At 39.8% G+C, this 25,010-nt stretch overlaps 1 protein-coding gene and 1 pseudogene across 1 annotated transcript in view; one reads left to right on the top strand and one right to left on the bottom strand.

Moving 5' to 3' along the window:
• The first annotated feature begins 4,384 nt into the window (after nt 1-4,384).
• Nucleotides 4,385-25,010, top strand: part of ABCB7 (ATP binding cassette subfamily B member 7) — a 101,906-nt gene continuing 81,280 nt past the window's right edge. The window contains exon 1 of the mRNA XM_024555277.4: nt 4,385-4,579. Coding sequence (XP_024411045.1) covers nt 4,412-4,579 — 168 coding nt within the window. The 5' untranslated portion in view covers nt 4,385-4,411. The remainder of the gene's footprint in view (nt 4,580-25,010) is intronic.
• Nucleotides 12,952-14,070, bottom strand: LOC112300088 (protein FAM98B-like; annotated as a pseudogene).

Below are 25,010 nucleotides of genomic sequence, written 5' to 3'. Positions count from 1 at the left end.
TGTATTTACAATTATGAGGAACTTCTGAAGCTTATCCTAAAGTTGAACTATTTTATATTCCCTTCAGAAATATACAAGAGTTCTGGTGGCTCCATAGCCTTTCCAATATTTAATACTTTTAGTTTAAAAACATTTACCCATTCTAGTGGATGCGCTCTGATACCTCATTGTGGTTTTTATTTGCTTTTATCTGAAAACTAGTGACGTTGAGCACTTTTTCACATGATTATTTGGCTTTTAGAAAGCGTCTGTTAAGTGTCTTGCCCATTTATTATTGTTTCTTTTTTTGTCCATATATTAGTTAGTTTTAGGAGTTTTTATATATCCTGCATACAAGTCCCATGTCAGACAAATGTTGTGCACAGTCATTTCCCTAATGGTTCACTGGATTTTTTAAATTTTAATTTCAATTATTATAGATTTTATTTCTAAAAATTTTTTTATTATTTATCAAAGCAGCTTGAATATGTTTTATAATTTCTAGCACATTATTTATATCTGGATTCTTTTATTTCTTTAAACATTATAAATATTATCCATATTGTATGTCTGATGATTCCAAACTATGAAGTCTTTATGGGTCTGATTCTGCTGCCTATATATTCTGCTCTCCTTCATGTTGCCATACGTCCTTAAATGTTTTGTAATTTTTCTCTGTGAATTTATATTTTTTGGAACTTTGTGTTTCTTCTTTGAGTCATGAGATGAAAGTGAGTTTCTCCAGAGAAATGTGTTTGCTACTGCACAGCAAAATTCTTGACTTTGAGTTTTTTAATTCATTAAGTGGTGTGAATGTAAGTGTAGTTACTGGCTTTTGCTTAATAAGTCTCTCAGGGAGGATTTTTTTTTTCTCTTTCACTCTTTTCCAACGTTTGAGATAGGCAATTTTCCCACTCAAGTGAGTGAGGAGGAAGACAGGTTTATTTCTAAATCCATGTTCTTTGAAGCTATAGCCAGTGGTGTATCAATTTTACAATGGGTCTTCTTTTCCATTTGAGACGAGCACTTGGCTGGCTTTTTCCCTTCTGTACCCAAATCTCACCAGAGTGTAAAAACTGAAGTCCAATTTGACTGGGACAGCATATCCTTCATTGTGAAAGCTAGTCCGTGTTTCACTTTCCTCTCTTGGTTTTTAACGTCATTTTAAAATTTGTATTATTCTTCCTTAATTTCTTTTGACTCATTGATACATCTATCCAACATTTTTACTTTGTAGTAGGAGAGTTGGTTGGGAACATGGAGTGCATTCTTTAGATGAAGTATAGCAGAAAAGCTTCTCTAAGCAGGTGATATCTGAATCATTAAAAAGTCTCTAGTAGAGAGACTTTTCTCAAGTAGAGGGGAAAGTAAGTGCAAAGGCACTGAGGTAGGAATAAATTCTGGCATTTTCTAGGAACAGAAAAGATCACCGTGGCCTTCCTGAAGTACTCAACTATTTCTTCCACATTTCAGTTGTAATTCACTGAGAAAATCATTGTTAACTTGGAGTCATAAAACCTAAGTTTGGTTCTTCATCCCATTACTTCTGTGACCTCTGTCAGGTCACAACCTGTCTCTACCTTTTTCCTCATAAATGTGGGAATATTAGAAAATACTATCTCATCTCCAAGGTGGATGAGAATATTAAATAAGGCATGAATAAGCTCTTTGTAAATTACAAAATCTTATATCCATCCATAGTATAATAGTTGTGGAAATCAAGTGCATGTGATCTGTATGTGCACCGGCTATTTGCAGAGGCATTTATCGAGTGCTCCTCTGTCTCGTTATTTCAGACACTTATGTGTCAGGTTGCCGCAGGCCAAGTTGGCCTGTCTGTTTCTGATGTTCTCCAGCAGTGCACAACTGTCACTATGCTTCATGTTCTATTTCTGGGTGCACTGGAAGCTTACTTTGGCTTATTTAGCTCGTGGTTGCCCACTTTAGTTCATCATAGAATAACTACTTGTGTATTCCAATATTATTCACATTTCTTAATCAGAGGACTTGGTTTACAATGAGCACTACTTCAGTAAAAATGTGTTGGCTCCATTAAAACACCTCACAACGGCTGTTTCATGCCAATAATGCCTATAGGCAATTCTAATGAAACGTCTCAAGAATCCTCAGAAATCATGTGAAGGGTAAGGTGTTCCAGAATTCTGAGGTCTTGCCTGACTAAAAACCTTATGATTCTATACGGCCTCTGGAGACTTTCAATTAAATCTTATGTTGAATGTAGGCAACATCTTCAGTGTAGAAAACTGTGGAACAGCAGCCAGAATACCAAGCAGGGTTCTAGTTCTCACTCTGTCTGTCACCTTGTGTCCCTGGTCTTCTTTATCTACTAGAAATGAGAAATGCACCCCCCCCCAAAGAAAAACTTGTTATTAAGATCCAGCAAGATAACTTGTATGAGAGTTTCTGAACTTATAAAAATTAGAGGTTTCGTTTTGTCACATTATATCTGACAGTTTCTCACAAAATACAGGGTCCGGCAGAAGTAAGGCCTGTTTGAGTGTGGTTGGTAGGGTAATAATATGGGTGTAATCATTTATAGTTGTAATTTGAACACGTCGCCTAAAATGTCACGTGGTGCACTCGAGTGTGATAATGTTATGTTACAGAATGACATGCTTATGATTTTGTAATAACAGATTTTGAAATAAAAAAGGGACATTATTTGTGCCAGACTCTGTATATGTTGTATAGGTTCCTGCATTTTTAGAAAGTTAGAGCAGGAGTAGACAACACCTTACCTGAGCAGAAAGATTCAGTGGCAACGTTCAGCCCCAATAGAAATCATTGGAAGAATCTAGGGTTTCTCCAGTGTCGTGTTGCTCTCTAACAGAACAGGTGCTGAATACACTGTTGACACAGGCTTAATAAAAGGGGCTACTACTGATCTATTAACAAGACAATAATAAGCCAGAAACATCCAATTAGTCAGTAAGTTCTTTCAAGTCCAGATCCATAATACGTTAGGAATTGATCTACTGCCACTGTTACTGCCTGGTTAAGGCATTTATTTTATGACTTAATTTAATGTCATGACTCCAATCTGAACTCTCTCCAGTTCCACCTTCCCACTTAAACAAGAGTGGTTTAGTGTACATACAAATTTAATCATGTTACTCTTCTGATTAAAACACTTCACTGGCTGTAGGATCAATTATTAACTTCTTAGAGGCCTTTTTACGAGCAGGCCTCTGTTCACCCAGGCTAATCTACTACTCTGCCATATGGTCCTTAAACCCCTGAACCTGGAAAAGTTTTCTTATGCCTTCTTGTCTTTTGGCATGCCATTTCATTTATATGGAATTCCCTTCCATTGGAAAATTTATTCTTATTTAAATAACTCTACTAGAACGTCCTCTTAGCCGAAAACCTGAAGTATAATACGAATCTTGAAACAAAGTAAAGCTAACTGCCTGGGCCAAGCATATTCTTTGTCTTCATCAGACTTATCATTAGTCCAGGCTGCTTCTACATAATGAGTTCATAATTATTTGCCTGTCTTGTGTGACAGGTTTGAAAACACAGCAATGAATATAAAATTGCAATTGCATTACCGTCTCCAGGGTTTCATGTAACATTTACACTTGGAAATGCAGTTTCCTAGATAACTGTAAATATATTTCAACATCATTTTGTTCGATGACAGTAGTGAGAAAAGAATATAAACCTGTCTTTAAACCTGAATTTCACATACATTTACACTTTACTATCCTTCGATCTAGCTATTTTTAAATAATTAAGGACTCTGCAGAAAACAAAGGGAAGAGTTAGAGAGGCAATGCTAATGTGTAAAGCTGTGCGGCTGTAACACCGTCCCAAAAGCAACAGACGAAAGGAAAAATGCTCCAAGGTCTGTGCAGTCAGCCAAATAAAATTGCTTACTATAACGGAGAGGCAGTGAATCCCTCGGATGAAGCCTCCTCCCTGGGGAAATTAATATTTGTAGTTTGATCTACCCTAAGCGTTTGTGCATAGGAGAGTGAAGATAAGAATATGCAAATACAGAGTGGCGTGTGGCACTGGGTTGGCGGAGGCAGGAGAAGAGTGAAATGACGGACAAGGTTGCCGGATTTAGGAAATTCACTATTGGAGGCACACCTGTACTAAAAAACCGATATATTGTTTATCTGAAATTCAAATATAACTGTGCATCCTGTATTTTACGTGGCAAATCTAGTAAAAGAGAAAAAAAAAAAAAGGCAGTACTCCTCTGACGTTCCCCGCTGTGTACGAAAAACACTCACAGGCCCGCCCTTGAAGAAAAAAAAGCGGTTGCGCTGAACCTAAATCTTAAGAGAGTGTCTCGGGCTCGCGGAAAGCGCGAGGGGGGCGGGGAGAAAGCGTGGAGGTAGCCGAGTCCGGTCCTCCGGCGTCCCAGAATTCTCTGCTCTCGGTTCCTCTTTCCTCGCTCAAGATGGCGCTGCTCGCGATACATTCCTGGCGCTGGGCTGCCGCGGCGGCTGCTTTCGAAAAGCGTCTGCGCCTCTCGCTTCGGGTCCGGCCTCTAGTGTCTGTGCGCGGACCAAGTTCGCAGTGGGGGTCACGTCAGCCCGGCGTCCCAGAAACCGCTCGAACCTCCCAGGTGAGATGCCATTCACAAGGAAGAGTGGGGTGAAGGACGAGGGGACCTATGGGGCAAATGTAGCCCTCAGAACCTCGGGTCACAGAAGGAGCCAAGAAAAAGGTTGTCAGGGCTAACTCAGAGCATTAAGTGAAGGACATTAGGATTAATAATGCGAGAAACGGGTGAAGAAATCCTTTGCGGGCGTGGCATATGGGAATGGGACGGGAGGTTCCAAACTGAGGTCACCTGGAACGCCGGTGACTCCCGCTGAATTTACGCTGTAGTATTTTAGTTTAAATACGCGGTAGACACCATTCTCATACGCTTGCCTTTGTAAATGCAAGGTAAACTGGACTACTTTCCAAAGTTAGTGATGGAATTTGGAACCAATTTGCCAGTGGCTCAGGTTTTACTCAGTCGGAAGTAGCATTCGGAGAGCACTGTAAGGAGACAGCGTGCTAGGTATAAACAAGCGGCAAATTGAGTTGGCACCAGTTATCCCCCGTGCTGAGCGGGCTCCTTGATAAGCCCAAACCGTAATTATCTTTCTGTCCAAAACGTGCACCGTCCTAACTCTACATGTAAACACGATAGTCCTTTGATCTGAAAGTAGTGTTCCGTGTACAACCGGTCGCTTTGGAAGCCGTAAGGCTACTTATCTTTAACTAATGAACGTAGTTACGGTTATAGTGCCTCTTAATATTTGTGTCCCTTATTATCTCTCAAGAACAGGTTTTTATTATTTGTACTTGCTCTACCTCAGTGTATCTTTTTATTTCTTATATATTGACAAAACATTTAATTGCCGCCACTTGTTCATCAGTATTACTAACGTATTGCCAGCTTTGTATGAGAAACAACCTCTTAAAATTTTGATTCTTAATCAACAAATATTTAATGCATACTGTGTGCATAGTACTATGCTAGAAAATGGGGGTACCGAGAGAAACAGATAGGGCCCCGGCTGGTGTGCGCAGTGGATTGAGTCCCTATCGCCGGTTGATTCCCAGTCAGGGCAAATGTCTGGGTGGCGGGGCCGGGTCCCCAGTAGGGGGCGCGCGAGAGGCAACCACACATTGATGTTTCTTTTCCTCTTTCTCCCTCCTTTCCCCTCTCTCTAAAAAATAAATAAATAAAATCTTTAAAAAAGAGAGAAACATACGTTAATGCCTTCACGATTGGTCAGTTTAGTTAAGGAGATTGGGTTTATGCATTACAAGACTAACTAAAAAAAAAAACAAGGTAGTAGGTTAAATATAAAATGAACAGTGTAATCAATAAGGGCTGTAGACATCCAGACAAAATAGTGGTAATTAAGGACGAGATTAAAGACTGAATCTCCTGCTGGTGATAGGATTGGGGAGAAATTTTCAAGCACGGAGAACAGGGGATGATGCTAGGCAAGTGGAATGAATTTGCTCACTCAATAATTAATGAACACCTTTATAGCAGTGAACACAACAAAATATAGGCCCTGGCCTTAAAGAGTTTAAAATCTAGTACGGAAGGTGCACTTCCCCTCTTGGGAGCATGCCCACACCTCCCCCCCCCCTCCCCCCCGGCTTCATCCCTCTCATGCATGTATCTCCTAAACTCTACGGGTCCCCATAAGACTTGCAGTTGGGGACAATGGTCAGTGGCAGCTCTTCCTGGGCTAACCCCCTGACCATGTCCCTAAGGTCCCCTTTTCTCTGACTTTTCAGTGAGCCAAAGTAGACCAGCCGAGGCTCATTTCTTTCCTAGAACTTTCGAGAGAACCAAAGCAGCCCTGCCTAGGCCTCCGTCCTGTTGCTGCTTCTAATCCCTTCCACATTTCACTGTCCCCAGCTTTAAAAAACATACTCTCAAAATAAAAAAAAAAATCTAGTAGGGGAAATAGATGAAGTAAACAGGCAATTACAATAGTGCAGTGATGAGGATGGTACAAAGTACTAGAAGATATACATGGGGAGCATTAAATCTAATCTTAAGGTGGGGAAAATTGCCTTCAGTGACTGATAGTAAGCAAAGGCCTGAAACATTAGAAGTTATTAACTAACTTCTATTCAATAACAAGTGCAAAGGCCCCAAAATAAGAGAACATGGACCCTTTGTAGAATTGCATACAGTTTAGACTAGTCAGCAGTTCAAGATAGGAAGTGGCAGATTACGCTAGAGAAGCAAATCCAGATCATTTTATTAAGGTTTTGAAAACACTTCATGGTTGAAAGTATTTAACACATGATCTCCTGGGAACCATTCTTGTTCTGTAGTCCTCTAATAAGGCAAATGAAGTTAGGATAAAATTTGTCGGACTTTGTCAGGCAGCAAGAATGAGGGGGAAAAGAAGTCTTTAGGCATGTCAGAGAAGGTGATGGCAGTAAAAAGTTAGCTTTCTCTCTTTTCATGAACACTATCGCCACAACTTCCATACTCTTCCCTACACCCTACCATTTCCTTTGATTACCATTTCTATCGTGTGAAAAACAAGGGAAAGATATTTCCTTTGTTTTCTACTTAGAGGTATGCAGCTCTTACCATCTTTAGAAAAATGTGAATTTAACGTGGAGATACAGGAATGATTATAAGGCTTTAAAGTAGAGCCTGATATACTGTGAGGCACATCCAAATTAATTAGTGACTTTTGATTAAGATTACAAAGTAAATATTGAATGCATACTTTAGGACAATCATTAATATATAGCAAAATATTTTAGAGCTGAAAGAAGCCTTAGTACAGTGTTAAGAAATGATGTTAGTGGGTTGGATCAGCACTTTTTTAAGGATGAAATACAGTAGAATAAGAGAGTATCAGTGCTTTATACATATTAAGGGAAGTATTGTCTTATGTACTTTTGTTTTCTATATTTATATATACACACATGTATGTGATTACTGGGATGCATTGTAGTTGTGTTTTTCACACAAGATTATGTCCTAGAGCATGTGTGCAGTATGGAAGTAATTAGCTTTATGTGGCTGTTTCAATTAAAATTTAATTAAATTAAAAGCTTAATTCCATAGTTGCATTAACTACATTCCAAGGGCTGAATAGCCACATAGATATGGAACATTTCCATCATTGCAGAAAGTTTTATTGAACAGTGCTGCTATAAGAGAGAATGTTATATTCAGCATTTCTAATTTTGCAGATGAGGAAACAGTCCTAGATAATTTACAACCTTTAAGGCCATTCATTCATTTATTGTCTTCTGTGTGTCACGTATTTATAGAAGGCTAGATAAGACTCTGGCAGACAGTAGGCACAGAATAAATATATTTTTTAAGGATTTTATTTATTTATTTTTAGACAGAGAGGAAGGAAAGGAGAAAGAGAGGGAGAGAAACATCAATGTGTAGTTGTCTCTCATGCGCCCCCCACCGGGGACCTGTCCCACTACCCAGGCAGGTGCCCTGACTGGGGGTATTGAACTGGTGACCCTTTGGTTGGCAGGCCGGCACTCAATCTACTGAGCCACACCAGCCAGGGCACAAAATAAATATTTGTTGAATTGTAAAGATACTGGTCTAATAGTACCAGAGTACTAGTAATAGAGGGAAACACCTTAAACAAAAAAGTTTTTCTTAAAATTGAAAGATTTTGTGTGATAAGATTTAAATTGTAATGATTTATTGTACAGTTGCCTCCCTGCTACTTTAGTTAATATTAAAAGGACTTATGACTTTCGAATGACAGAATTTTGGATTCATTTCATTAATATTTAAATGTTAGAAACTGAGGCATTATATAATCTGCAGCATTTTTTATCTAAGTTTAAAGCATCCTTGACTCTTGATCCTGGTATTGATCATATACTTTATTTTTTAAAATTAAATTTATTGGGGTGATGCTGGTTAATAAAATTATATAGGTTTCAAGTGTACAGTTCTATAATTCCTCATCTATATATGAGCAGTGTCCAGAATGTATCCAGCCATGCAATTTGAAAAGTAGAGTCATTTACTGAAGAAAATGTAAGATACAAAGAACTTTGTACAACGGACAATGATACCCCAGTCCCCTTCAAAGTAGGCACCTTGGGATTTCACACAGTTCTCCCAGTCACCATCAGCTGCCCCATTGTATTTTCTTGGATCTCATTGATGGTCTGAAATCTCTTCCCTTTCAAAGGTGATTTTAATTTTAGGAAAAGCCAGAAGTCGCAGGGCGCCAAATCTGGACTGTAGGGCGGCTGAGTCACCTGGGTGATTTGATGTTTCACCAAAAAACTCTGCATGAGAAGTGATGCGTGAGCGGGCGCATTGTCGTGACGAAGCTGCCAATCACCAGCTGCCCATAGCTGTGGCCTTCTGAATCATCCGAATAGTTTCCACGGAGGACTGTTCGAGCTTAATGCAAAATTTGATGCAGATTTGTTGCTCTACTTTCTCAGTCATTTTGAATGTGATGGCCACACAGTACACATGCTCACTCAATGGTGTCTATTGCCCCCACTGACTAGTACAGTGAAGTTGTCCTCGTTTACACATGCGCATTCCAGTCCACTCTCCTTGGCTGCCAGGTTACATTGATGTCATGCAAACCATTCTTGTTATATTAACAACGGTGGGACTTTTTCCATACAGAACTCATATAGCATTGTGTGTTTACCACCCGAAGTCAGATCTCCTTCCGTCACCATATATTTGACCCCCTTTACCCTTTACTACCTCTCCTCACCCCCCTTTTCCTTCTGGTAACCACTCTACTGTTGTCTAGTCTGTGAATTTTTGTTGTTTGTCTTGTTTGTTCATTTGTTGCTTTTAATTTTATATACCATGTAAGTGTAGTCATGCTTCTTGACTTTCTCTGACTTATTTTGCTTAGTTTGCTATTCCCAGGATCCATCCATGTTGTCGCAAATGGCAGTATTTCATCTTCTGGCTGAGTAGTATTCCCATTATATATATGTACCACATTTGCTTTTTATAACAAATTTATTGAGATTCACATATTATACAGTTTACCCATTTAAAATGTGCGATTCAGTGGATTTTAGTATATTCAATGATATGTGCCACTGTCACCATAGTCAGTTTACTTTTTTATTACCTCAAAAAGAAACCTGTTACCATTTTGGCTAACACCTCCCATTCCTTTCCCCCACATGCCCTAAGCAAATACTAATCTATGTTCAATCTCTATAGATTTGTCCATTGTGGACCTTTCATATACATGGAATTAAGACTGGCTTCTTTCACTTACCACTATGTTTTCAAGGATCATTCGTGTTGGGCATGTATGAAGTATTTTATAGTTTTTCATTGTATAGTAAGTATTCCATGATATGGATATACAAGATTTCATGCATTGCTCAGTTGATGGACATTTGGGTTGTTTCCATCTTTTGCCTGTTATGAATAATGCAGCAATAAACATTCATGTACAAGTCTTGTATGGACGTAAGTTTTCATTTCTCTTGGGTATATACTTAGGAATAGAATTGCTGGGTCATGTGGTAACTATGTTTAATTATTTAATGAACTGCCAGACTCATTTTCAAAGTTACTACATCATTTTGCATTACCATAAGAAATGTTTGAGGGTTCCAATTTTTCCACATCCTTGCCAGTAGTTGTTATCTGACTCTCTTTAGTGAAGGCATCGTAGTGGATGTGAAGTGTTATCTCATTGTGGTTTTCATTTGTATTTCCCTGATGACTAAAGATGTTTAACATCTATCTATACGCTTATGGGCCATTTGTATATCTATTTAGGTTGTTTGCCCATTTTTAAATTGGGCGATTGGTCTTATATTATTGAGGTGTGAGAGTTTGTTATATATTCCAACTGCAAGTCCCTGATCAGATATATGATTTACAAATATTTTCTCTAATTCTGTGGGTTATTTTTTTATTCTCTTGATAGTGTCCTTTGAAGCAGAAAAGTTTTTTTTTATTTCAAAGTCAAATTAATTTTTTTCTTTCATTGGTCAAACTTTTGATGCTATAGCTAAGAATTCATTGCCAAATATGAGGTTGTGAATATTTACCCATATGTTTTCTTCTAAGGATTTTATAACTTAATTCTACTGAGATGTAGAAACAGTTCTGTTGTATAGTTGTAGTTCCTTTTCTCTTTGCTTTGTTTTCTTCATATATTACAATTAGAAACATTACAATCCTAATAATACATTGTCATAAATATAAGTTTATATAATTTTATGACTTTTAAAGAAGCTGAGATAAGGACAAGTAAATATTTATGGCTTTTGTTATATTAATCTTCATATTTATCATTTCTAGTTCTCTACATTTGTTCTCTTGTTGAGTTACCATCTGGAGTCATTTCTTTATCTCAAAATAGCTGTGTTCCCACTCATCTTCTTTGTGATATTATTGGGAAATATATTGCATCTCTATAAGTTATAAGCTCAACAATACATTATGTGCATATCATTTTTGTCGATGTAAGAACATCCAAACCTGTAGAGAACTTTTATAAGAATTTATTTAAGCCAGACTGGTGACAGTTGCTGGGAAGCAAGATCTCAAATTCTCCTGAGAATGCCAATTTTGCAGTTTCTTTTATACTTTTGGAATTAAGGAGGGAACAGAAGGAAGATTACATGAAAGTAGAAGAAAGCAAGGGGAGATTGGATTACAGAATAGTTAACAAGATTATGTGTTCTCAGGGTGGTAACCTTTCTGAGGCACTTAGAAAACTTGATTACTCTGGCATTTCATAGGTGTGTTAATCTAGATGCACAGAAATAATGGGCAGGGTTTGCTTAAGGCAAAGATATACCTTTTAGTAAAGAAGTTATATGTCTGTGGCAGGACTACCCACCACGACCTGCCCAGTTAGGAATTTGTAATCATATTATCCTGTGAGGTTAGTTTCCATAGAACCTCTTTTTTTTTTTTTGTCCACAGTTGTTAGCTCATGTCAACATAATCAATGTCCAAAGCTGCAGAGAATTTTTATAAGTTTATTTGAGCTAAACTGACAATTGCCAGAAGCAAAATCTCAACAGATTGAGAAAATGCTTCAGAGAATGGCAGTTTTTCAGCTTATTTTATACATGAGAATCAAAGAAGGAGATGGAATGGGAATTACATGAAATTCATTGGTAGGAGATTAGGGAAGTGGGAGAAAGCCAAGTGAGTAAACCTCCGTGATTGGATAAAGAGTAAAATGGAGAGACACTTTTACATTGGTGTGTACAGGATAGTTAATTAACACAGCACACAGAGTTGATATATGGGGAACAGATAACAATGTGGGGGCCTGGTGTGGTGGGTGTACCCTGAGGGGTCTGGAAGAGGAGACTCCTACTCTGACATTCCAAAAGCATGTTATCTTAGATGCAAAAATACAATAAAAGGAAGCTACAGGCCCAGGACCCCTAGGTGGTTACTTTTGGTCTTTGAGTTTGTAAGGCCTGCCACACAGGCCTCCTCTGGGCTCCTCAGGTTTAGTATGTGGCCACTTTTTCATCCCCAGTGATTTCTTCATTGGGCCAACATCATGGAGTGTGTACAGGAGCCTAGATGATATATAGCCTGCTACACACCTAGGTTATATGGTGTAGCCTATTGCTTGGTAGAGGAGGAAGAATAATTTTTCCTCTATCCTTTTGGGTTCCTGGCTGAGACATCCCTGTACTAAAGGACAGATTAACAGGAGAAAAAAAGTTTAATAACACATTTACCTCCTCTTGAATTTTTGGGAATAGTTTGAGAAGGATAGGTGTTAGATGATCTTTGAGTAAGTAGTAAAATTTGCCTGTGAAGCCATCTATCCGGTCCAGGACTTTTGTTTGCTGGGAGTTTTTTGATTACTGCTTAAATTTCATTTGTTGTTATTGGTCTATTCAGGTTTTCTGCTTCTTCCGGACTCAGTTTTGGAAGATTGTATGTTTTTAGTAATTTACTCATTTTGCGCAGGTTGTCCTTTTTTTTTTTTACAAGTGGGCTCATTTATGTGTCTCAAACCTGAATAAAATACAGGTAACAATCTAAATTCAATCATGAAAATTAATACCTTCCATTTTCCAACTTTGATGGTAATATTTACATTTTTAAAAATAGCTGTGCTCATTTTTTGTTTTGTTTTTTTAAAAAGACATGACATGCTGAAGAGTACACAAAATGATGAAAAAAATCATCATTCTGTCTAAGAGATGAAATGGTAGTATAAAAGAATACTCATATATTAACCAATTGAAGAGTGATATTGAGGAATCTAACATAGTGTTTACTTCAAAGATGGCATTCAAGTATGTTATTTAGAACACTCTGCCTAATGTATCTGTCAAGAAATAAGCACTGCTATCTAATTGTTGTAGTTATTAATATCTTCTATGTCCACTACCACCTCCTCCATATGGGTTTCCATAACCTCTTCCGCCATAATCTCCCCTGCCTTGGAAACTTCCTCCCCTGCCACCACCTCCCCAACTTCTGCCCCCTCCCCCACCAGCTCCCCAATTTATGCCCCCTCTTCCGCTCCCCCCCTGCCACCTCCTCTACCACCACCTCCACCACTCCAAGCACCCCTTCCACCGCCTTCTTGTCTCTTTTGCCAATGTGGCATTTCAGGAGGTGATGGTTCGATTTCATTTAGCCATCCTCCCCTGTCAGGCACCCTTCCCATCAGCACCATATTAATGGCACATGCCATTTTCTCCCAGCTGGAGCCACTATTTGTCCTAAAGATCTTGGATCTCTTCATGAGGAGCGAGTAAATGTGCCAATGTAATCATTGTTGTCTTAGGTGACAAAGCATAATGCTTAGGCTGATAAATTCTTGCTATGTCATCTGTTTTCACCTTTGCTCTATCAGACCATCCAAAAGACTGCACTGTTATATCCAGTTGTTTCATCCACATCCCCTGGCGGCACTCATGTTCACAGGAAAGAGCATCATTGATTCTCTCCAGTTGTTCTACCTGTTCCTGAGGTAAAATCAATTTTCAGCAGTGGTTTTCCCATGTGATTTTTCTGGACTTTTGAGAGAATAGCTTTCACCTTTTGACTCCACTCGGTTTAACATAAGTGGAATGTCAGAAGTTGTTGACTTGGGAACACCAAGGGTATCATAGATAGCTTGAACTTCCTGATAAATTTCACTATCTAATAGAGAATTTTTACATTTCTTGTTCTGTAATATATGTAATGCTTGGAGCTCTGTACTTAAAAAATAATAGAAGTTTCAAGCAGTCAACCTTCTTTTTCTAAATGGTCTTTAACATCTCCTGATATTAGTACAGAATACTGACATGCCATTTCTTTTTAAAAAAACGCTTATCTGAAGCTGGAAGCTTTCCAGGTCATCTCCCCCAGCTGAAGTGATACTTTGTCCCAAGTTGCACAGTGACTTTATTTGAGAGCCTAACCAAACACAGAAGTCTGAAAATTCAGGTGAAGATAGTCCACCCTCAGCTGCCTTGGTAAAGGCTTGCTCTTCTAACAGTGGTCCCTTATACCCCAACGCCTCCAGTGTGTCCAGCACATCCCCCTCCATTGTAGGTTCGGGACCCATCTCCAGCCCTTTCATCCAATTTCTTGGCATATAGTTGTTCATAGTATTTTCTTACAATCCCTATTATTTCTGTGATATCAGGTATTACTTCTCTTTCATTTATGATTTTATTTGGATCCTCTCTTTTATTTTCTTGATGAGTCTGGTTAAAGGTTTGTCAATTTTGTTTATCTTTTCAAAGAACCAAATCCTGGTTTTATTGACCTTTTGTATTTTTTTTTTTTAGTCTCTATGTCATTTCTTTTTGCTCTGATCTTTATTATTTCTTTTAGTTACTCTGGGCCTTGTTTTTGTTTTTGTAGTTCTTTTAGGTGTAGGGTTAGATTGTTTATTTGAGATTTTTCTTGCTTCTTGAGGTAGGCCTGTAGTGCTATGGACTTCTGCCTCAGCGCTGTTTTGCTGTGTCCCATAGATTTTGGGTTGTTGTGTGTTCCTTTCTTTCTATTTCTGCTTCTTAAAACAGTTCCTTTAACATTTCTCGTAATGTTGATAATGAACTCCTTTATCATTTATCCTTTTGTGTGTGTGTTGGGGGGGGGGGGTCTGGGAACTCTCTATTTCTCCTTCATCTTTAAATGATAGCCTCGCTGGGTAGAGTAGTCTTGGTTGCATGTTCCTAATTCTCATCACTTTGAATAGTTCATTCCAGTCATTTTTGGCCTAAAGTGTTACTGTTGAGAAACCTGCTGACAGCTTAAGGGAACCCCCTTGTAGGTAATTGTTTCTCTGTTGCTACCTTTAAGATTCTCTCTTTGTCTTTACTGTTTGCCATTTTAATGATGATGTGTATTGGTGTGGGTCTCTTTAGGTTCATCTCAATTGGACTTTCTTGTGCTTTCTGAACTCGCGTGGCTTTTTCCTGCACCAGGTTAGGGAACTTTTCTGCCATTATTTCTTCAAACATGTTCTCTGTCCCTTGCTCCCTCTCTTCTCCTTTTTGTACCTCTATGATCAGATGCTGTTATGCTTAATGTTGTCCCTAGACTTTCCTTGTTTCTCTTAAGTCTTGTTTCTTTTTCATTTTCTCTTTGGGTAGATACTGTTATCTTCCTTTAATTTGCTGATTTGATCCTTTGCTTCGTCTAACCTCCTGTTGATTCCTTCTAGTGTATTCTTCACTTCAGATATTTTATTTTTCATTTCTGTCTGGTTCTTTTTTATATTTTCTATATCCTTTTTAATGCCCAGTATCTCTTTGTTTAAGTTTTCACTGAGATCATCCATTCTTTCCCTAAGATTCTTGAGCATCCCTGTAACCATTATTTTAAACCCTGCATCTGGTATTTTGTTTGCTTGCATTTCATCTATTTCATTTAATTCTTTTTCTGGGAATTTCTCTTGGTCTTTAGTTTGGGGCATTTTTCTTTGTCTCCCCATATGGTCTCTGTGTGTTAGGTAGATAGATGTGCTATGTCTCCCAAAGTTGCTTTGATGGTTTTATGATGAAGGAGTCTTGTTGGGCTCAGTGGCACAATCTTTCATATCACGTGAGCTCCATGCTCCAAGAACATTTTTTGTGGGTTACGTGTTCCCCCTGTTGTAGTTGAATCTTGAATGCTGTTGGCCCTTTCCTGGGTAGAGTTAACCCTTCAGGCTGGGCATCTGTAAGGGTAAACCTTGGCTGCCCGGGTGTGAGACGCTGTGCAGGGGCTGCCCCTTGAGGCATCATTGTTCCCAGCAGGGTCTCGTGCCTGCAGGAATCCCCCTTTGGTGTGCTGCATGTGTGGCGAGTTGGGTTGAGCTGTGGTGTGGTCTGAAGCCCACCACTGGTTTTGTTGGTTCTGGTCTGCTTGGATGGTATTCAGCTAGCTGTCAGACGTGTGTAAACTGGCCTTGGGCTACCTGTCTGTAGCTACCACACTGTTCACTGTTTGCGTCTGTCTTCTGGGCCTGTATGTGCCTATGAGTGGCCAATCTGTGTAAAAGAGTCAGCTTCTTCCTGCTTAGAGCTGGAGGAAGCTGTATAAAAGAACCAAGACTTCCTGAGGTTCACTTCCACCTTTCAGCTACTCTGCCTCCCACCTGAGTTTGCATGGTCTTCCTTCTGAGCCATTTGATGAGCCATTTGTAGGTTGAGCCTCAGGCAAATTGAGATAGAGCTGCTGGGTCCCCTACTTGTGGGTCACACAGTTACTAGGGCACTCAGTGAGGGGAAAGTAGCTCCTGCTTCAAAGCTAACCCCCTCATTCTCTGCCAGAGTTTCCAACTCTAGTTCCCTTGGGTGGGCTTGCTGATTCAGGATGGGTACATCCCACTGTTGCCTTTGCAAGAGTGAGCTCAGGAGCCCTGGACTAAAGGGGATAGGTCAAATGAGTCTTCTTTTGGGGCTGAGGCTGGCTCAGCCTGCAGGAGGAGGCTAAGCTCTCCGTCCTGTTCCCAGGCAATAGCCTTTGAGGGTCTCACACTTTGGAAGTCCCCATTCTGAGCTGCTCCCCCCCCCCCCCGCCCCATGGAAATGTACCTACTGTGGGGATATCTGGGACTTGGCAGAGCTGATCTAAGCAGTTTTCCATTGGATGTGGTACCTGCAAACCTGTAGAAGGGAGATGGGCACTTCTTTCCCTTCCCGGGGTAGGGTAAGCTGAGACGGGTTTGCCTCTCTTCAAAGTATCCAAGCAGTTCAGCACTCGCTCATCTGGCTCTCAGATAGAAGCTTCCACAGGAGATATAGTCTGAAATTCTCAGCACCATGTGGCACTCAGTTCACCACCAAATGAAGCAGCGTGGGGCCCAAATTCCTGATCTCTCTGTGTGGCAGTCTCAGCAGGACCTAAAGTCGCAGCTTTGCATGGCACGACTCCGAGCCTCTGAACTCAGCAGCGGGAGCAGCCCCACTGTGGCCAGTTGGGCGCCTGCCTGTGCATGTGAGATGGGGTAGATCAGTCCTCTTTCCCAAGCCATTCAGTTAAGTTGCTGGCTGTCTGGGTCTTCAAAGGCCTCCTAAAGTCCCTGCTGGCTGTATCCAGCATACCTCTCTGCAGGACCTGAGTGTGGCAGCGTGGCCTTTCCAGCAGTCAGATTCTGAACCGTGATCTCCCCAGGCTGGTGCTTTAATAATACGAATGCTCTACACTGGGAGGGTACACGGTGAATCTCCCAGGTGGGGTGAATCCCGACTGATTTCCTCCACCAGACACTACAGTCTCCTTTTCCTGTCTCTGTTGCTCTGGGTTGGGGATCCCTGCATGGGGTTAAGATCCCTCCCTCCTAGGGGGAGGGAACTCTGCAGCCTGTACTACCTCAGCTCTCTCAACTGCTGCCTCACCTGTTTGCAGGACTTTCCCCCTCCATGTCTCAACCTCTCTTACAATAGCATCTACTGTACTCCTTAGTTATAATATTTCATATCAGTTAGGTTTCAGTTGATTGTTCAGGTTGATTGCTTGGCAGATCAGCTGTAAATCCAGTTTGGGGGCAGGAGCAATCTGGACACAACTTCCGTCTATTCTGCAGCCATCTTTAGAGTCCTAAAGCTGACATATGAACTGATGCAGTAGAATGGAGAGCCAAGAAATAAACCCAGGCATATATGGTCAACTGCTCTTCAACAAAAGTACCAACAAATACACAATAGGGAAAGGATGATTTTTTTTTCTTTTTTTAAAATATATTTATTGATTATGCTATTACAATTGTCCCATTCCCCCCCCCACTCCACTCCATCCTGCCCACCCCCCTCCCTCCCACATTCCCCCCCTATAGTTCATGTCCATGGGTCATACTTATAAGTTCTTTGGCTTCTACATTTCCTACACTATTTTTACCCTCCCCCTGTCTATTTTCCACCTATCATCTATGCTACTTATTCTCTGTACCTTTACCCCCTCTCCCCCTCTGACTCCCTTATTGACAACCCTCATGTTCTAGTTGTTTGCCTAGTTTGCTCTCGTTTTTGTTTTATGTGTGGCCGTTAATAACTGTGAGTTTGCTGTCATTTTTACTGTTCCTATTTTTGATCTTCTTTTTCTTAGGTAACTCCCTTTAACATTTCATATAATAAGGTCTTGGTGATGGTGAGCTTCTTTAACTTGACCTTATCTGAGAAGCACTTTATCTTCCCTTCCATTCTAAGTGATAGCTTTGCTGGATACAGTAATCTTGGATGTAGGTCCTTGCGTTTAATCTTGGGTAATGTAATTATGATGTGCCTTGGCGTGTTCCTCCTTGGGTCCAGCTTCTTTGGGACTCTCTGAGCTTCCTGGACTTCCCGGAACTCTATTTCCTTTGCCAGATTAGGGAAGTTCTCCTTCATTATTTGTTCAAATAAGTTTTCAATTTTGTGTTCTTCCTCTTCTCCTTCTGGCACCCCTATAATTCGGATGTTGGAACGTTTCAAGGCGTCCGGGAGGTTCCTAAGCCTCTCCTCATTTTTCCAAGTTCTTGTTTCTTCATTCTTTTCTGGTTGGATGTTTGTTTCTTCCTTCTGGTCCACACCATTGATTTGAGTCCCAGTTTCCTTCTCATCACTATTGGTTCCCTGTACATTTTCCTTTGTTTCTCTTAGCATAGGCTTCATTTTTTCATCTGTTTTTCGAATAGATTCAACCAAGTCTGTGAGCATATTGATAACCAGTGTTTTGAACTGTGCATCCGATAGGTTGGCTATCTCTTCGTCGCTTAGTTGTATTTTTTCTGGAGCTTTGAAGTGTTCTGTCATTTGGGCCATTTTTTTTTTTTTTTTTTGGTCTTGGCGCGTCTGTTACTTTAAGGGGCGGAGCCTTAGGTGTTCACCGGGGCGGGGTAATGCTGGTCGCAGCGCTGTGACGCTGTATGAGGGGGAGGGGCCGAGTGGGAGCAATGGCGCCCGCCACGCTCTCCTCCGGCTTTCACTCTTTCACTCCGCTACCCACAATCAAACTGGGCCACTCTGGTGCTGGTGCCCGAGTAAGTGGGCCTGTGCACACTCTAGGCCCGTGTGGGTCTCTCCAACAACCTCTCCTGTGAGGCTGGGAGTCTCTCCTGCTGCTGCCCCAACCCCCACGGGCGTTTTCAATCAGGTTTGAGGCTTTATTTCCCTGAGCTGGAGCCCTGGGTTACGCGGTCTGCTTCGCTCCCTGCCGTTTGTCCGGTTTATCTGTGGGCGAATGTGGTGCCACGGGGTGCTACCCGCTGCTCTGCCTGCCTTGCTCTCCGCCACTCTGAGTCCGCCCCTCTGGGTTTATCTGTGCAAATGTGGGGACGCAGGGTCTGCTAGTGCTCAGACTGCCTGCCCCATTTGTCCCACACTCCGCCAGTCTTAGTCCCGCCACAGCCACTCGAGTCCTCTTCACCCCGGTGCCCGTCTCCACCCCTCCTACCAGTCTGGATGAATGGTTTTTTTCTATTTTCTTGGTGTTGGTCCCCCTTGCTGTTCGATTCTCTGTCAATTCTGGTTGTGCGAGAAGGCGCAGTGTGTCTACCTACGCCGCCATCTTGGTTCTCTTCTTGGGAAAGGATGATTTCTTTAATAAATGGTGCTGGGAAAGCTGGATATCCATGCACAAAAAAAAAATGAAATTGGACCCTTATCTTAGACCATACACTAAAGTCAACTCAAAATGGATTAAAAATTTAAACATAAGACCTGACACCATAAAATTCCTAGATGGAAATGAAGGAGAAAGCTCCTTGACATTGGTTTTGGCAAAGATTTTTTGGATGTGACACCTACAGTACAGGCAACAAAAGCAAAAATTAAAATTCTCATATGTATGCATGCTAAGAGTTTTATAGTTTATATTTTTTATAACTTGGTTATTAGTCTATTTTGATGGGATTTTTTGTGTGTGTATAGCTAAGAGATTCATTGCTTTGCACAGGACTATCCAGTTGCTCCAAGACCATTTGTTGAAAAGAATATTCTTCTCTTTTTTGACACACTTGTCAAAAATCAAGTTGACAGTAAGTGTATTGGCTTAAGCCCTGGCTGGTGTGGCTCAGTGGACTGAGTGCTGGCCTGCCAACCAAAGGGTCACTGGTTTGATTCCCAGTCAGGGCACATACCTGGGTTGTGGGCCAGGTTCCCAGTAGGAGGCATGTAAGAGGCATCCACACACTGATGTTTCTCTCCCTCTCTTTCTCCCTCCCTTCCCCTCTGTCTAAAAATAAATAAATAAAAATCTTTAAAAAATGTATTAGATTATTTCTGGACTCTCAATACTGTTCCATTGATCTATGTTTCTGTCTTTTTGCCAGTTCCACATTGTCTTAATTACTGTAGTTTTGTAGTAAGTTTTGAAATTGAGAAGTGTACTTTTAATTTTCTTCTTCAGATACATTTATTATTCATATGCTGGATCTTATTTTCCTATCTTTAATTAGGTCATTTTCTCTTGAATTCGTTTTTGTCTCATTTATTTTTAATTAATGCCATTTTCTTCCTTCTTCCCTTCAGCTTCTCTTAAGACATCGTATGTTGAGTTTATTTGCCCTACTTTATTTCCTTGTGTTCTCTCCAATTTGGGCTTTATTTCTAAAATGTGGTTTTGTAAAGTTTATCATTGTTTTTGAGTTCTCTCATCTAATTTCTGAGTTTATTCAATTTTGATTTATGTGTTCATATATTGTTTCTTTTCCTTAAAATTTTAGCTTATTTTGCTTGCTTGGTTCAGCTAGCTTTTCTAACTCCACAGAGCTCCCTTTTGTGTTCTCTGTGATATCCTATCTCTCCCTTCCTTTCTTTTGTCTGGGCTTTCTTTTCCTTTGCTTCCATTGACCTTGTCCTGCCTAATTTTAATTCACCTTTTAGCAATTTCTCCTCATTGTGTTCTGAAAGGAAGATTTGTTGGTCAATTTTAAGAGTTCATGCGATTAGACTTTTCCAGTTCATTCAGAACATACTATGGCAGGCCTTTGCATTCATCCACTATTGGGATGGAAAAAAGCCCTTTCAGTTTCATCGACTGTTCGTAATTTGGCCACTAAGTTTCACAGCAAATACTGTATGGTTATTCTGGTCTCGGGTCTGCATGTGGCCTCTGCTTATTATCACAGAATTGCTGACACCATGCAGATCACGCGGCTGTTGGTGCTTTCTCTCCTTGTGCTTATAGTTTGAGTGTCAAGGGCATTTCTTGTATCCCACTTTTGTTGTAAATATTGTTCAGAAGTTCTGTCCTTGGATTTGCATAGTTATTCTGTTTGTAATGTGATAATTCAAGGAGATGAAAATGCTATGCTTAAACTGGCTACCATCTCCTCTATCATGTTTTCTGTTTTTTTCTTTTTGTGGTAAAAATCACATTAATATGAGGTCTACACTCAAAAAAATTTTAAGTGTTCAGTATACTATTAACTGTGAGCACAATGTTGTACAGGAAATCTATAGGACTTACTCATCTTGTATAACTGTGTCTTTATACCTATTTTACAGCACCTTCCCATTTCCTTCTCCCCCCAGCCCCTTTCAACTACTGTTCTGCGTTCTGCTTCTATGAGTCTGACTGCACTAGATAGCTCATATAAGTGGAATCATGCAGTATTTGTCCTTCTGTGACTAGCTTATTTCAGCTAGCATATTCTCCAGATTCATCCATGTTGCCATATGTGGCAGGATTTCTTTTTTATGGCTAAAAATATATTCCATGGTATGCGTGTACATTTTCTTTATTCATATATTAATGGACACTTATGTTGCTTCCACATTTTGGGTATTGTGAATAATGCTGCAATGAATAGGGGGGTGCAAGAATCTTTCTAAGATCCTGATTTCAGTTCTTTCAGATAAATACCTAGGTCCGAGATAGGTGGATCATATGTTAGTTGTATTTTTTAATATTGTGAGGTACCTTCACACCATTTTCATAGCAGCTGCACCAAAATTTTTACCAACAATGCACAGGGTTCCAATTTTTCCACATCTTCACCAACACTTGCTACATTTTCTTTTTTTCATCATTGCCATCCTAACAGGTGTTAAGCAGTATCTCTCTGTGGTTTTGATTCCTTCTATTGTGATTATTTTCCTTCTATTAACTTCTAGTTTTATTCTATCTTGGGCAGAAAATATACTTTATATAATCTCAGTCTTCTTAACTTTTTAAAAATTTGTTTTGTGACCATATACGTGATTTATCATGGAGAATGTTCTGTGTGCACTTGAGAAGAATGTGTATTCTACTGTTGTTAGGCGGAACGTTTTCATTGGTTGGTTAAGTCCATTTTGTTTGTAGTGTTGCTCAAGTTCTCTGTTTCTTATTGATCTTCTGTTTGTATTTCTTCTGTTATTGAGACAGGAGTATTAAAGTCTCCTACTATTATTGTGTTGGTATATATTTCTCCCTGCACTTCTGTCAAACTTTGCCTCATATACTTAGGTTCTCAGATGTTGGGTCCATATATATTTATAATTGATAATTCTTTCTGGTAAATTGAAACTCTTATGATGTAATTCTTTGTGACAATTTTTGTGTTAATGTTTATTTGGTCTGATGTGATTACCATTTGCATTGAGTGTTTTTTATCCTTTTACTTTCAGTTTGTGTGTCCTTAAGTCTAAAGTCTCTTGCAGGCAGCATAATTGGATCTTGTTTTTTAATCCATTCAGCCACTCTGTTTTGATTGGAGAATTTATGCTTTAAAGTTTAAAGTAATTCTTGATAGATAAAGACTTAACTATTGCTATTTTAATTCATTGTGTTCTGTCTTACAGCTCCGTACTGCTTTTTCTTTGATGAGTCCTTTGTGTTTCATTGACTTCTTTTTTGTACAGTGATATTATTATTTTTTTCCTTTATGTATCTTTTATAGGTATTCCCATTGGCTTATCAAAGGGTTGTCATAAGACATCTTACAGTTATAACAATGTATTTTATGCTATTAACAACTTTCATCACTTACAAAAACCTCTAAAGTTTTACTTTCCCCACATGCCTTATATCATTGCTGTCATAATTATATCTTATGTATATCAAATATTTCTAGTTATAGTTATTGACTGCTTTTTTAAAAAAAGATTTTGTTTATTCATTTTTAGAGAGAAGGAGAGAAACATCAATGTGTGAGAGGTACATCATTTGGTTGCCTCTCACATGCCCTCAACTGGACAACTGGCCCACAACCCAGGCATGTGCCCTGACTGGGAATTGAACTGGCAACCTTTCAGTTCGCAGGCTAACAATTAATTCACTGAGCCACACCAGCCAGGACTTGACTGCTTTTTAAAAAATCTATGTTATTGATTGTACTATTACAGTTGTCCCATTTTTTCCTAACTTTTATTCCCATTTGCCCTGTACCGCCCCGTCCCCCCCGCCCTCATTCCCCCACATTAGTTCATGTCCATGGGTCGTACAGTTAAGTTCTTTGGCTTCTACATTTCCCATACTATTCCGAACCTCGCCATGTCTATTTTTTACCTAGCATTTGTGCTTCTTATTCCTTGTACCTTTTCCCTCATTCCCCCTCCCATTCCCCACTGATAACCATCCATGTGATCTCCATTTCTGTGGTTTTGTTCCTGTTCTGGTTATTTGCTTAGTTTGCTTTTGTTTTCATTTTTTAGGTTCAGTTGTTGATAGTTGTGAGTTTGTTGTCATTTTACTGTTCATAGTTTTCATCTTTTTTTCTTAGATAAACCCCTTCAACATTTCATATAGTAAGGGCTTGGTGATGATGAACTCCTTTAACTTGACCTTATCTGGGAAGCACTTTATCTGCCCTTCCATTCTAAATGAAAGCTTTGCTGGATAGAGCAATCTTGGATGTAGGCCCTTGCTTTTCATGACTTGGAATACTTCTTTCCAGCCCCTTCTTGCCTGTAAGGTCTCTTTTGAGAATTCAGCTGACAGTCTTATGGGAACTCCTTTGTAGGTAACTGTCTCCTTTTCCCTTGCTGCTTTTAAGATTCTCTGCTTATCTTTAATCTTGGGTAATGTAATTATGATGTACCTTGGTGTGTGCTTCCTTGGATCCAACTTCTTTGGGACTCTCTGAGCTTCCTGGACTTCCTAGAAGTCTATTTCCTGCACCAAGTTGGGGAAGTTCACTTTCATTATTTTTTCAAATGAGTTTTCAATTTTTTGCTCTACCTCTTCTCCTTCTGGCACCTCTATGATTTGTATGTTGGAATGTTTAAAATTTTCCCAGAGGTTCCTAAGCCTCTTACCATTTTTTTGAATTCTCGTTTCTTCATTCTGTTCTGGTTAATGTTTATTTCTTCTTTTGCTCCACATCGTTGATTAGACTCCCGGTTTCCTTCCTGTCACTCTTGGTTCCCTTTATTTCACTTTGTATAGCCTTCACTTCTTCCTGTATTTTGCAACCATTTGTGTTTTGTGTACATTCTCGGACCCAGTGGGTCTCTCCAATGACCTCTCCTGTGAGGCTGGGAGTTTCTCCTGCTGCCTCAACTCCCACAGATTTTTACAGTCCGAGGTTTTGAGGCTTTATTTTCCCGTGATGGAGTCCTGGGTTGTATTGTCTATCTCACTGCCCAGTTGTTCCTCCCTCCTGGTTTATCCACATGCAAATGTGGAACCGCCTGCTCCACCAGCCACTGCCTTGTCTGGTCTGCCAGCTGCTGCCTTGTTCCAAGTTCTCTCCACCTTGGCTGCCTGTCTCCACCCCTCCTACTGGTCTGAATGAAAGTTTCTTCTTTAACTCCTTGGTTTTTAGACTTCCATACAGTTCAGTTTTCTAGCAGTTTGGTTATTTTTTGTTTTTAAATTTGTTGTTGTCCTTCTTTTGGTTGTGTGAGGAGGCAAAGTATATCTACCTATGCCTCCATGTTGGCCGGAAGTTGACTGCTTTTATTTTTAACATCTGTACTAGAAAAGTGGGGGTTTTGTACCACTTTTAGATTGTTACAGTATTATTTGTCTATATACAGGATGGGGGCAAATGTAGTTTTACAGTTGTTCATATGGAAAAGAATACAATAATTAATAAATAATAATACAAGAATAAACTGTGTTTTGGGGTCATCGCAACTGTAAACCTGCTGTTGTCCCACCCCGTATTTATCTGTCAGATAGCTTTATACTTTCATATCTTTTTTGTTGCTCT

This window comes from Desmodus rotundus, chromosome X (assembly GCF_022682495.2).
Source record: "Desmodus rotundus isolate HL8 chromosome X, HLdesRot8A.1, whole genome shotgun sequence".
Classification (NCBI taxonomy): Eukaryota; Metazoa; Chordata; class Mammalia; order Chiroptera; family Phyllostomidae; genus Desmodus; species Desmodus rotundus.
Note: the sequence above shows the minus strand (reverse complement) of the source record. Positions and strands in the feature narration are given on the sequence as shown.